This window comes from Nicotiana sylvestris, chromosome 5, assembly GCF_000393655.2.
Source record: "Nicotiana sylvestris chromosome 5, ASM39365v2, whole genome shotgun sequence".
NCBI classification, from domain to species: domain Eukaryota; kingdom Viridiplantae; phylum Streptophyta; class Magnoliopsida; order Solanales; family Solanaceae; genus Nicotiana; species Nicotiana sylvestris.
In genome coordinates, this window is record NC_091061.1 from 56,386,717 (window position 1) to 56,401,968 (window position 15,252).

At 36.1% G+C, this 15,252-nt stretch overlaps 1 protein-coding gene and 1 long non-coding RNA gene across 2 annotated transcripts; one reads left to right on the forward strand and one right to left on the reverse strand.

The window, feature by feature from the left end:
• Window positions 1-4,998: 4,998 nt before the first annotated feature.
• On the reverse strand, window positions 4,999-6,716 carry LOC138891096 (uncharacterized). Its single transcript, XR_011407406.1, has 3 exons — window positions 6,640-6,716; window positions 6,071-6,141; window positions 4,999-5,343 (listed from the first exon to the last, which is right to left on the reverse strand). It is a non-coding gene; the product is annotated as an uncharacterized lncRNA (long non-coding RNA).
• A 4,299-nt stretch (window positions 6,717-11,015) lies between these two features.
• LOC138868689 (uncharacterized) lies at window positions 11,016-11,536 on the forward strand. Its single transcript, XM_070146255.1, has 2 exons — window positions 11,016-11,271; window positions 11,346-11,536. The coding sequence occupies exons 1-2, from the start codon at window positions 11,016-11,018 to the stop codon at window positions 11,534-11,536; spliced, it is 447 nt and encodes a 148-aa protein (XP_070002356.1).
• Window positions 11,537-15,252: the final 3,716 nt, after the last annotated feature.

Below are 15,252 nucleotides of genomic sequence, written 5' to 3' on the forward strand. Positions count from 1 at the left end.
AAGTGAACTGTGTTAATTAAAGCTAGCTAGTGTATCTCGGGAGAGTGCAATAGTATATTACTGTGATTACTCGGGAGAGATTTACAGTAAGAAAAGTGTTCATGATTGATAGAGGTGTGTTGGTCAATTTATATGAAGCATAAACAGAAGGGATTCCATCAATAGGGGAAGTCATTACCTTAGCATTTTCTTATCATTGTTTACAACCTTAGCATTTTAGTTTACAGCTTGTTATTTACTTGCAATCTTAGTTAGTAAACAAACCTTCAACTGTGATTCAAAAGTTTGGGAAATTGATTCTCAAGAGCTTAGTAGTTCTAAAGATAGTGATTGATAGGTTAACTCTTTGTGGATTCGACCCTGAGCGTAATACTCGGGTTATATTTGCAACGTCCGCATTGTCCTTTTTATAAAGCATAGTTGGGCGTGATCACTTACTTTCTCCCACATATCAGAATTCATTAAGAGACCCCAAGTAGAATATGGTGTACCTTTTACATCACATAGTGCTCTATTAAGGTCATACTCAATGCACTTAAATTAGAATAGTCATGCCACAATTGCACATAACATTACCATCACGATATCACTAGTAATATCATCACTTCAAATGATATTAATCTTAGACGATAAGCATCTTCCTCATAATATCTTTCACGCCAAGTCTAACTCTAGAGGTGTTGAAGCTATTGTTACCTAACACATCTTACTTCTGCGTCCAATTCTTTTATTCTCCAAATCAAACTCATAATATCGAGTTGTATCCACAACTTTGAATATTGAACACGTCGCTTTCAAGAAGAAATGAAATCCTTAGACCACTTTACAATTCAAACATATTTCAACATTCAAAAATTTGACTAACTCTCAAACCTAAATTATTATTATCATTTTTTTTTTGAATTTTTTTTTGGCATGCGTTCCTTCGAAAATAGAGTTATCCCAAATTTTAAAGCAAGTAAAATATCAACTATCACCAATGTACATAACATTTCATGTACTCAATACTACTGTCAATCGCCCGCATATTGTAAGAAACTTCCATATCAATTGTGTCATCTAGAAGAGGAGGATTCACGCGGCTTAGCCATTTTCTAAAAGGACATTCTAAAAATAAACTTGATTTAACTTAACGCACGAATAACGAACGAAAGAAGAAAACATCCTAAATGTTTAGTAGCCTCAAGCTCATAAGTATGAGCGCTTACATGCCCATGAACAAGACTCTACTAGACACTACTCCATGACCTGGGACTTAAAGCCTAAGCTCTGATACCAACTTTGTCACGTCCCAATCTACCTCCTAGACGTGAGTGGCACCCAGCTAACACCACCTGCCGGGAGAACCATACTTTCTTACCTTAGCCATTTATTTGCAGCATTTGATTAATTAAATGAGTATCCAAATAATCAGATAACTATTACGAACAATTAATAGCTCAAAATATTAGATTAAAACTCTACCCCAAATCCCACACTAGACCACGGAGCATCTAAGAGAATTACAAAAGACCTCATATGAATAAATGATAAAGACTCTTTGGACAGCCTCCACGAACAATGCGGCGGCTCAGCTCAGTAACTTAATCAACTCTAGCGACCTCGTTGGCTACTATCACCTTCTTCACCAATAGTATCTGGATGGACATGCAGGTAAGGAGTGGGTTATACGTAAATATAACCCAGTAAGATCATCGATCTGCCACTCTGATTTCCTCTGGACAAGTGTTAGGAAAACAAATACACAACGAGCACACAAATAATATGTATAGAAATTAATTACTATATAAGGTCCAAATAATTTTTCAACAACATTACTATATATACCTCAACACAATCTATACTAAGGACTTGTCATTAACGACAGCGTAGAAAATTAACCAAACACCCCCAACGAGTCCACGACAACATGCACAATACCCCAAATCTATCACGGCAGCATACACAATGCCCCAAATATATATCGGCGGCATACACAATGCCCCAAAATCTATCACGGCGGCATACACAATGCCCCAAATATATCGCGGCAGCATACACAATACCCCAAATCTATCACGGCGGCATACACAATGCCCCAAATATATAGCGGCAACATACACAATGCCCCAAATATATTACGAAAGTGAAAAAATAATTTCTAATGCTCCAACGCCATAGCACAAGGCTACGCCACATCACACTACACTAAAAATCACTTATTAAATAATTCTAGCTGTTAAAAAAATAATATATTTATTTGCGGTTAATCAAAGACCACGATTATGCCCAAGCGCACGCTCGTTCCAACACATGGACCAAGCAAAAATAAAACATACTTTCAAACGGATTATAGAAAAGCAGGCATTCAAAGCTTAAAGTCTCACTTACCTTACAAATGACAAGTTTCCCAACCTTTCGATTTCTAGAAAACCAACCAATTTGATACTCGGCATATGGCATGTTAACTACTTGACTAATCTTTTAGTTACATAGATATTCAAAAGCACAATAAAGCTCATTAAGACTAAATTTATTCCTAAGTAGAATATGATAGTGTCGGTTTCATAGATACATGGGAATCTTTACCTGAAGAATGAATATATATAAGTACAATTAGTCCAATATTGTATGAAGTTTTCTGGAACAGATTCCTATGCCAAGTATTCTGACTCCATAATACCAATTATTATTAACTAATACTAAGGTTCTATTATAAGATTCTATGTATTTTTCCAAGGTTTTCTAAGTATATGTCTGCCATGATCAGTATGTATCCAAAGTAATTCTTGTCAACATTACAAATAGCTTTAATTACCCCTAATTTAATCCTAGGAATGTGAAGTTAATCTTATACCTGGATAGCAAATTTGAGTTGCAAAAGCAGTCTCAGTCTCCTAATTCGCGGTTTCGACATTGCACTCCACCAAAGATACAAATTATAGCCTTTTCTACCAAAACATGAGTGCCGCCGACTAATCCCTTATGTATATGCATTAGATAATGGCCTTACCCTCTAACTTAAGTCATTGCACGTAGGCCAGCACAGAAATAATGTGGGCCTAGCCCATTTGTTTTATCAAAATTTATTATTCTAATTATTTATTACCCAACTAATTGTGTAATATAGGCTAACTAATTATTTAATTAATCTCAATCTCACAAATAATAAGTATATCAAAATATTTTGGGTTGTTACATTCTCCCCACTTAAAGAACATTCGTCCTCGAATGCTAAGCGAGCAATACCCTAGAAAAGAGAGGTATGAATACCTCATCATTAAGCTCATCTTATATTTGCATATTTACCTTATATATGCCTTTTGTAACTCGTTTGGAATATTATTAACAACTACCACTATCCCAAGGGTCAGAATCTCTACCCTATTGTCTTAAATCATAATTAGATATGTTGAACACCTTTTTATTCATCTCATATAAAACTTTCGTATTAGGAAATTCCTCGTCTATGGCAATCGCTAAGATCATAAGGAACATCAAATCTAATATCTTTTACCCGATAATTGTGCATTGCATATTACGATACCAATCAATCCGTGCACATAATAACATTAAAGACAGACCTCGGCAACACTGGTAGATCTACTATGGTATTCCATCCATGAACAAATATCACACAATCTCCGTGTACTCTATCCACAAATATAGCCTTCTTACTAGGATCGTCACCACATATGGCACATTAGGATTACTAAGTATGACAAAACCAATCAATTCAGGCCCAAGTTCACTTAAATATCAACAGTTCAAACCATAACAAATTCGCAATCATCCCTCTGTCCTAACAGTGATCCCACATGTCTAATAAACACAATCAATAATAGTAGGCTCCCTCACTTGTGTAAAATTATACTTTTCCAGTTATCGCATCACTTTATCAATATTCAAACTATCTCAACTCATGTAGTACAAGATACAACATCATGGCAATTGTCAGAACTGAACACTAAATTCAATAATATTTGTGTTAATTCTTTTCAAATATTTCAACTCTTTGAATTGTCTATCTCTCTCGTATACGGTGCACGACAGTCTACATACTATACGTTCTACCCTTATTTTAATAGCTAATCATGCCACTACTCACTAGGTTTCATACTCACCCTTTTACATATTGGCGCATTAAGCGTTATACTTAAGTCATACTTTCTCCCACATATCAGAATTCATTAAGAGACCCCAAGTAGAATATGTTGTACCTTTTACATCACATAGTGCCTCTATTAAGGTCATACTCAATTCACTTAAATTAGAATAGTCATGCCACAATTGCACATAACATTACCATCACGATATCACTAGTAATATCATCACTTCAAATGACATTAAGCTTAGACGATAAGCATCTTCCTCATAATATCTTTCATGCCAAGTCTAACTCTAAGAGGTGTTGAAGCTATTGTTACCTAACACATCTTACTTCTGCGTCCAATTCTTTTCTTCTCCATCGAACTCATAATATCGAGTTGTATCCACAACTTTGAATATTGAACACGTCGCTCTCAAGAAGAAATGAAATCCTTAGACAACTTTTCAATTCAAACATATTTCAACATTCAAAAATTTGACTAACTCTCAAACCTAAATTATTATTATTATTTTTCTTGAATTTTTTTCTTGGCACGCGTTCCTTCGAAAATGTAGTTATCCCAAATTTTAAAGCAAGTAAAATTTCAACTATCACCAATGTGCATAACATTTCATGTACTCAATACTACTGTCAATCGCCCGCATATTGTAAGAAACTTCCAAATCAATTATGTTGTCTAGCAGAGGAGGATACACGCGGCTTATCCATTTTCTAAAAGGACATTCTAAAAATAAACTCGATTCTGCTTAATGCACGAATAACGAATGAAGAAGAAAACATCTTAAATGTTTAGTAGCCTCAAGCTCATAAGTATGGGCACCTACATGACCATGAACAAGACTCTACTAGACACTGCTCCATGACCTGGGACATAAAGCCTAAGCTCTGATACCAACTTTGTCACGTCCCAAACTACCCTCTAGACGTTAGTGGCACCCAGCTAACACCACATGCCGGGAGAACCATACTTTCTTACCTTAGCCATTTATTTGCAGCATTTGATTAATTAAATGAGTATACAAATAATTTGATAACTATTACGAACAATTAATATCTCAAAATATTAGATTAAAACTCTGGCCCAAATCCCACACTAGACCACGGAGCATCTAAGAGAATTACAAAAGACCTCATATGAATAAATGATAAAGACTCTTTGGATATCCTCCACGAACAATGCGGCGGCTCACCTCAATAACTTAATCAACTCTAGCGAACTCGTCGGCTACTATCACCTTCTTCACCAATAGTATCTGCATGGACATGCAGGTAAGGAGTGAGTTATACGTAAATATAACCCAGTAAGATCATCGACCCGCCACTCTGATTACCTCTGGAACAAGTGTTAGAAAAACAAATACACAACGAGCACACCAATAATATGTACAGAAATTAATTACTATATAAGTTCCAAACAATTATTCAACAACAATACTATATATACCTCAACACAATCTACACTAAGGACTTGTCATTAACGGTAGTGTAGAAAATTAACCAAACACCCCCACGAGTCCACGACAGCATGCACAATGCTTCAAATCTATCACGACAGCATACATAATGCCCCAAATATATAGCGGCGGCATACACAATGCCCAAAAATCTATCACGGTGGAATACACAATGCCCCAAATATATAGAGGCGGCATACACAATGCCCAAATCTATCACGGCGGCATACACAATGCCCTAAATATATAGCGGCAGCATACACAATGCCCCAAATATATTACGACAGCAAAGAAATAATTTCTAATGCTCCGACGCCATACCACAAGGCTACGCCACATCACACTACACTACAAATCACTTATTAAATAATTTTAGCTGTTAAAAAAATAATATATATGCGGCTGGTCAAAGACCACGATTTTGCCAAGCGCACGCTCATTCCAACACATGGACCAGGCAAAAATAATACATACTTTCAAACGGATTTTAGAAAAGCAAGCACCCAAAGCTTAAAGTCTCACTTACCTCACAAATGACAAGTTTTCCAACCTTGCGACTTCTAGAACACCAACCAAACAGCCTCCAATTGACTCAATCTATCCAAAATATTAATTAACAATGTCAACTATGCTAGTCGGGTTAATTTCTTATATTAGAGTACAATTTGATACTCGGCATATGGCATGTTAACTACTTGACTAATCTTTTAGTTACATAGATATTCAAAAGCACATTAAAGCTCATTAAGACTAAATTTATTCCTAAGTAGAATATGATAGTGTCGGTTTCATAGATACATGTGAATCTTTACCTGAAGAATGAATATATATAAATACAATTAGTCCAATATTGTATGAAGTTTTCTGGAAAAGATTCCTATGCCAAGTATTCTGACTCCATAATACCAATCTTAAAGGGCTTTGTTATTAATAACTAATACTGAGGTTCTATTATAAGATTCTATGTATTTTTCCAAGGTTTTCTAAGTATATGTCTGCCATGATCAGTATGTATCCAAAGTAATTCTTGTAAACATTACAAATAGCTTTAATTACCCCTAATTTAATCCTAGGAATATGAAGTTAATCTTATACCTGGATAGCAAATTTGAGTTGCAAAAGCAGTCTCAGTCTCCTAATTCCCGGTTTCGACATTGCACTCCACCAAAGAGACAAATTATAGCCTTTTCTGCCAAAACATGAGCGCCGCCGACTAATCCCTTATGTATATGCATTAGATAACGGCCTTACCCTCTAACTTAAGTCATTCCACGTAGGCCAGCACAGAAATAATGTGGGCCTAGCCCATTTTTTTTATCTATATTTATTATTCTAATTATTTATTACCCAACTAATATGTGTAATATAGGCTCACTAATTATTTAGTTAATCTCAATCTCAAAAATAATAAGTATATCAAAATATTTTGGGTTATTACATTCTACCCACTTAAAGAACATTCGTCCTCGAATGTTAAGCGAGTAATACCCTAGAAAAGAGAGGTATGAATACCTCATCGTTAAGCTCATCTTATATTTGCATATTTACCCTACATATGCCTTTTGTAACTCGTTTGGAATCTTATTAACAACTACCACTATCCCAAGGGTCAGAATCTCTACCCTATTGTCTTAAATCATAATTAGATATGTTGAACACCTTTTTATTCATCTCATATAAAACTTTCGTATTAGGAAATTCCTCGCCTATGGCAATCGCTAAGATCATAAGGAACATCAAATCTAATATCTTTTACCCGACAATTGTGCATGATACCAATCAATCTGTGCAAATATTAACATTAAAGACAGACCTCCGCACCACTGGTAGATCTACTATGGTGTCCCATCTATGAACAAATATCACACATTCTCTATTTACTCTATCCACAAATATAGTCTTCTTACTAGGATCATCACCACGTATGGCACATTGGGCTTACTAAATATGACAAAACCAGTCAATTCAGGCCCAAGTTCACTTAAATATCAACAGTTCAAACCATAACGAATTCGCAATCATCCCTCTGTCCTAACTGTGATCCCACGTGTCTAATAAACATAATCAATAATAGTAGGCTCCCTCACTTGTGTAAAATTATTCGTTTCCAGTTATCGCATCACTTTATCAATATTCAAACTATCTCAACTCATGTAGTACAAGATACAACATCATGGCAATTGTCAGAACTGAACATTAAATTCAATAATATTTGTGTTAATTCTTTTCAAGTATTTCAACTCTTTGAATTGTCTATCTCTCTCGTATACGGTGCATGACAGTCTACATACTATACGTTCTACCCTTATTTTAATAGCTAATCATGCCACTACTCACTAGGTTTCATACTCACCCTTTTACATATTGGCACATTAAGCGTTATACTTAAGTCATACTTTCTCCCACATATCAGAATTCATTAAGAGACCCCAAGTAGAATATGTTGTACCTTTTACATCACATAGTACCTCTATTAAGATCATACTCAATGCACTTAAATTAGAATTGTCATGCCACAATTGCACATAATATTACCATCACGATATCACTAGTAATATCATCACTTCAAATGACATTAAGCTTAGACGATAAGCATCTTCCTCATAATATCTTTCACGCCAAGTCTAACTCTAGAGGTGTTGAAGCTATTGTTACCTAACACATCTTACTTCTGCGTCCAATCTTTTCTTCTTCAAATCGAACTCATAATATCGAGTTGTATCCATAATGTTGAATATTGAACACGTCGCTCTCAAGAAGAAATGAAATCCTTAGACCACTTTACAATTCAAACATATTTCAACATTCAAAAATTTGACTAACTCTCAAACCTAAATTATTATTTTTTTTTTTGAATTTTTTTTTTGGCACGCGTTCCTTCGAAAATAGAGTTATCCCAAATTTTACAGCAAGTAAAATATCAACTATCACCAATGTGCATAACATTTCATGTACTCAATACTACTGTCAATCGCCCGTATATTGTAAGAAACTTCCAAATCAATTATGCCGTCTAGCAGAGGAGGATACACGCGGCTTAGCCATTTTCTAAAAGGACATTCTAAAAATAAACTTGATTCAACTTAACGCACGAATAACGAACGAAAGAATAAAACATCCTAAATGTTTAGTAGCCTCAAGCTCATAAGTATGGGCGCCTACATGCCCATGAACAAGACTCTACTAGACACTGCTCCATGACCTGGGACATAAAGCCTAAGCTCTGATATCAACTTTGTCACGTCCTAAACTACCCCGTAGATATGAGTGGCACCCAACTAACACCACCTGCCGGGAGAACCATACTTTCTTACCTTAGCCATTTATTTGTAGCATTTGATTATTTAAATGAGTATCCAAATAATCTGATAACTATTACGAACAATTAATATCTCAAAATATTAGATTAAAACTCTGCCCCAAATCTCACACTAGACCACGGAGCATCTAAGAGAATTACAAATGACCTCATATGAATAAATGATAAAGACTCTTTGGATAGCCTCCACGAACAATGCGGCGGCTCACCTCAATAACTTAATCAACTCTAGCGAACTCGTCAGCTACTATCACCTTCTTCACCAATAGTATCTGCATGGACATGCAAGTAAGGAGTGAGTTATACGTAAATATAACCCAGTAAGATAATCGACCCGCCACTCTGATTACCTCTGGAACAAGTGTTAGAAAAACAAACACACAACGAGCACACAAATAATATGTACAGAAATTAATAACTATATAAGGTCCAAACAATTATTCAATAACAATACTATATATACCTCAACACAATGACTTGTCAGTAACGACAATGTACAAAATTAACCAAACACCCCAAACGAGTCCACGACAGCATGCACAATGCCCCAAATCTATCATGGTAGCATACACAATGCCCCAAATATATAGTGGCGGTATACACAATGCCCCATAATCTATCACGACGGCATACATTATGCCCCAAATATATAGCGGCGGCATACACAATGCCCCAAATCTATCACAACGGCATACACAATGCCCCAAATATATAGCGGCAGCATACACAATGCCCCAAATATATTACGGCAACGAAGAAATAATTTCTAATGCTCCAACGTCATAGCACAAGGCTACGCCACATCACACTACACTACAAATCACTTATTAAATAATTTTGGCTGTTAAAAAAATAATATATATATATATATATATATGTATTTGCGGCTGGTCAAAGACCATGATTTTGCCAAGCGCATGCTCGTTCCAACACATGGACCAGGCAAAAATAAAACATACTTTCAAACGGATTTTAGAAAAGCAAGCACCCAAAGCTTAAAGTCTTATTTACCTCACAAATGACAAGTTTCACAACCTTGCGACTTCTAGAACACCAACCAAACAGCCTCCAATTGACTCAATCTATCTAAAATATTAATTAACAATGTCAACTATGCTAGTCGGGTTAATTTCTTATATTAGAGTACAATTTGATTCTCGGCATATGGAATGTTAACTACTCGAATAATCTTTTAGCTACATAGATATTCAAAAGCACATTAAAGCTCATTCAGACTAAATTTATTCCTAAGTAGAATATGATAGTGTCGGTTTCATGGATACATGTGAATCTTTACCTGAAGAATGAATATATATAAATACAATTAGTCCAATATTGTATGATGTTTTCTGGAACAGATTCCTATGCCAAGTATTCTGACTCCATAATACCAATCTTAAAGAGCTTTGTTATTATTAATTAATACTAAGGTTCTATTATAAGAATCTATGTATTTTTCCAAGGTTTTCTAAGTATATGTCTGCCATGATCAGTATGTATCCAAAGTAATTCTTGTAAATATTACAAATAGCTTTAATTACCCCTAATTTAATCCTAGGAATATGAAGTTAATCTTATACCTGGATAGCAAATTTGAGTTGCAAAAGCAGTCTCAGTCTCCTAATTCCCGGTTTCGACAATGCACTCCCCCAAAGAGACAAATTATAGCCTTTTCTGCCAAAACATGAGCGTCGACTAATCCCTTATGTATATGCATTAGATAATGGCCTTACCCTCTAACTTAAGTCATTGCACGTAGGCCAGCACAGAAATAATGTGGGCCTAGCCCCTTTTTTTATCAATATTTATTATTCTAATTATTTATTACCCAACTAATATGTGTAATATAGGCTCACTAATTATTTAATTAATCTCAATCTCACAAATAATAAGTATATCAAAATATTTTGGGTTGTTACAGATTTCAGCACCAGCAGCTACACCAGCCGCACCGCTAGTTCGGGGTGTAGTCATCTCGTGGATGGCCTAGAGGGGGAGGTCGATCAAGTGGTGGCCAGGCCCGTTGCTACACATTTCCAGCCTGCCTCGTGATTCTTTAGTTATGGTTGTTCATGTATCCATACCAGTGGGTGATTATATTGTGGTAGACCATGTATATCGGTCGTATGTGGTGACTATTGGGGGATTAAAGATGAGAGTTGATCATTTACTGCTTAGCATTATTGATTTTGACGTGAGTTTAGAAATGGAGTGGTTGTCACCATGTCATGTTATTTTGGATTATCACGCTAAGATCGACAAATTGGCGATAACGAGGTTGCCTAGGGTTAGGAAGGGATGTCTTGCATATTTGGCCTTTGTGAGGGATGTTAGTATTGATACTCCTACCGTTGAGTCAATTCTCGTAGTGAGAGACTTTCCAGATGTGTTTCCTGCAGATCTATTGGGTATGCCACCCCTGATAGGGACATTAATTTTGGTATTGATCTGGTATTAGTCACTTATCCTATCTATATTCCAGCATATCGTATGGCACCAACAGAATTGAAAGTGCTAAAGGAAGAATTTCATGAGTTGCTTGATAAGGGTTTCATCAGGCCCAGTGTGTCGCCTTGGAGTGCGCCAATTCTATTCGTGAAGAAGAATGATGGTACTATGAGCATGTATATTGACTATCAGCAGCTGAACAAAGTTACAATTAAGAGCAAGTAACCAATGTCGCGCATTGATGACTTATTTGGCCAGCTTTAGGGTACTAGAGTATTTTTTGAAGATTGATTTGAGGTTAGGGCACCGTCAGTTGAAGATTCGGGGTTCTAATATTCTAAAAACGACTTTTAGAACCCGCGATGGTCAATAAAAGTTTCTAGTGATGTCTTTTGGGATGACCAATACCCCAGAGCCTTTATGCACTTGATGAACAATGTATTCCAGTCGTACCTTAATTATTTGTCATCGTACTCGTTCTTGACATATTGGTGTACTAACGCATCCAGGAGGATCATGAGAAACATTTGAGGATTGTACTCCAGACTTTGAGGGAGAAGAAGTTATATGCTAAATTCTCTAAGTGTGAGTTTTAGCTTAATTCGGTGGTGTTCTGGGGTCGCATGGTGTCTAGTGAGGGATCAATGTGGACCCTAAGAAGATTGAGGCAGTTTAGGGTTGGCCTATACTGTCTTCAGCTATTAAGATTCAAAGCCTTCTTGGTTTGGCATGTTATTATCGTCGTTTTGTGGAGAGCTTCTCGTCTATTGCTGAACCTTTGACTAGATTGACCCAGAATTGTGCTCTATTCAAATGGTCTAACAAGTGTGAGGTGAGCTTTCAGAGGCTCAAGCCTGCATTGACTACAACCCTAGTGTGGTGTTACCTACAAGTTCGGGATCATACACATTGTACTATGATGCGTCGCTTATTGGGCTTGGCGCAATGTTGATGCAGGACGGTAGGATGATTGCCTATGCATCTCGGCGGTTGAAGGTTCATGAGAAGAACTACCCTATGCTTGACTTAGAGTTGGCAGTTATTGTTCACGTATTAAAGATTTGGAGGCTCTATCTGTACTGTGTTCATTGTGAGGTCTATACAAACTATCGGAGTCTCTAGCACTTGTTCAAGCACAAGGATCATAATTTGCGGCAGCGGAGATGGTTAGAATTTCTTAAAGACTATGATATCAACATATTATATCATCCTGCCACACCTTCTTTTCAAATGCTGTTGCAGCTTTTCTTCTTTTTGGGTTCTAGGGATTTTAGGTCTTAGCTCGGTCTAAGAAGTAGCGAATGAGATATATAAAAGATGTAGGGTTTTGGGAAGGAGGAAATCTGATGGGTTATTGGATATTGGGCTAAGGTTTGGCCTAATTTGGACAAAGCAAGAATTTAGGAGAAATAGTCCAAATTAAAACTTCTTTTCTTTTCTATTTTTTGTGATATTTAAATTTTTTTCTTTTATTGATTAATAGATAAAAATAAAAAATACTACCTAAACTTGAATAGCAAGATTAAATACTAATCATTCAAAATTTATTTAAGAAACTAATATATTTTTTGGAAAACCTTTTCTTTATTTGTAAATGAAGAAAAAGCTTATATTAAAATGGGACTCTTTTTTAATTGTTTTCAATTTTCTTTAAGAAAAATATATAAAAGGAGAAATAAGAGCTAAAATATGTAGATTAAACTTAAAATATATTTACATACTAAAAGGTGATGAAAAATTCAAATATAGTCATAAATTAGGTGCTCACAGCTGCCCCTCTTTGCTCGGAAACATGAAAAATTTTTGGGCAAAGATAAAGTGAGTCATGTGACTCATTTTTTGGCTAAATCTTTATTTAAAAGGAAAAATTAACAAAGGAAAGGGTGCAACTGAATCCTGGTTTTGGACAGCCTAGATATCTCGGGTCATAAGGGAATCAGGTCGTATGTAGTTCAAGAAGAATGATGGAGTGATGAGCTCGAGAGTCCAGTGAGGTTCCGTCGAGGCTCCGGTCCGTGGTCCTGTTATTATATCAAAATCAAAATTAAAAAGACTAACTAAGCCTATCAGCTACGAGTTACAAGATTCCTATCTACGAGTCTTCTGAAGCTTGATCTTGAGTCTTGTCTAGTTCTTCATGCAGACTCTAATCTACATCTTGATGCTTGTTAGCTGCAAGTGCTGGTCCATTCTTCTTTTGGCTTTTCAGGTCGAGACGGGGCACGCAAATCTTGTGACTTCAATCATGTCTTGAGCAATCCACATCTTTTCTCCGCTTCTGCAATTTGAGTTCACTTCTTTTTCTTTTATTCTTTTTCTTTTATTCTAGATTGAGACTTCTTCTTTTGGTCGTATCGAACCCTGTGTCTCGATGTATAACCTACTAAGACACCAGAACAAATAAACAAATGAAATTTTTCTGCCCCGGTTTTCACTAGGAAAATTTCGCGAGTTATGTATAACCAAAACTCTATACTACTTCATTATTGGAAGCAATAAAATCAAGATTGTGTATCCTTAGAAAAAAGAGATTAGGCTGTGGAGACCTTATATCTAAAATGAAATCAACTAGGGATTGGATACCCTATTGTTGGAAAATCATCAACTAGGGAGTGGTAACCCTATATTGGTATCAGGTTATGCTGGCATCAACTAAGGAGTGAAGACCCTATGTTGGCATCAACTAGGGAGTGGTGACCCTATGTTGGTATCACGTTATACTGGCATCAACTAGGGAGTGTAGACCCTATGTTGGCATCAACTAGGGAGTGGTGACCTTATGTTGGCATCAGGTTATGTTGACATCAGGTTATGCTGTGATCAACTAGGGAGTGGTGACCCTACATTGGCATCAACTAGGGAGTGGTGCCCTATGTTGGCATCAGGTTATGCTAGCATCAACTATGGAGTGGTGACCCTACATTGGCATCAACTAGGGAGTGGTGCCCTATGTTGGCATCAGGTTATGATGGCATCAACTATGGAGTGGTGACCCTACATTGGCATCAACTAGGGAGTGGAGACCCTATGTTGGCATGAGGTTATGCTGGCATTAACTAGGGAGTAGAGACCCTATTTGTTTTGGTTATCTTAGGAGAAAGATTCATCAGACTATGACGTTTATCCTAGGAGAAAGATTCATTAGATTAGGTTTCTTATCTTAGGAGAAAGATTCATCAGATTATGATTGTTTATCCTAGGAGAAAATTCATTAGACTAGGTTTTCTTATCTTAGGAGAAAGATTCATCCGACTAGGTTTTCTTATCTTAGGAGAAAAATTCATCAAACTAAGGCTTCAATCCTAGGAGAAAATTCATCAGACTAGGTCTTCTTTTTTATTTGTTATCTTAGGATAAAGATTCATCAGACTAAGATTTCTATCCTAGGAGAAAGATTCACAGACTAGGTTTCTTATCTTAGGAGAAAGATTCATCAGACTAAGACGTTTATCCTAGGAGAAAATTCATCAGACTAGGGCTTTTTTTTGTTTGTTATCTTAGGAGAAAGATTCATCAGACTAAGACTTTGATCCTAGGAGAAAATTCATCAAACTAGGTCCTTTTTTGGTTATCTTAGGAGAAAGATTCATCAGACTAGGTTTTCTTATCTTAGGAGAAAAAATCATCAGACTAAGATTTTTATTAGGAGGAAAATCCATCATACTAGGACTTTTTATCCTAGGAGGCAAAATGTGACGAGCAAATGGCAAAATTTTATGCACACAAGCAAGATAGAAAAAAGCAAAAATTTGAGAAACTTCCCTTTGTCAGCTCTTCTCTTCTTTATCTCGTTTCTTTTTTTTTTATATATATATTTTTTGAACTACTTTCCTTGCACTGCTTTGTTCTTGTTTCAAAAAAAAGAAAAATTTGTCAGTTTTGAAAGTGGTGGTCGGTTTGTGGCCTTGAATCTTTGGCAGCTTGGCTTTGTGTCCATTCTC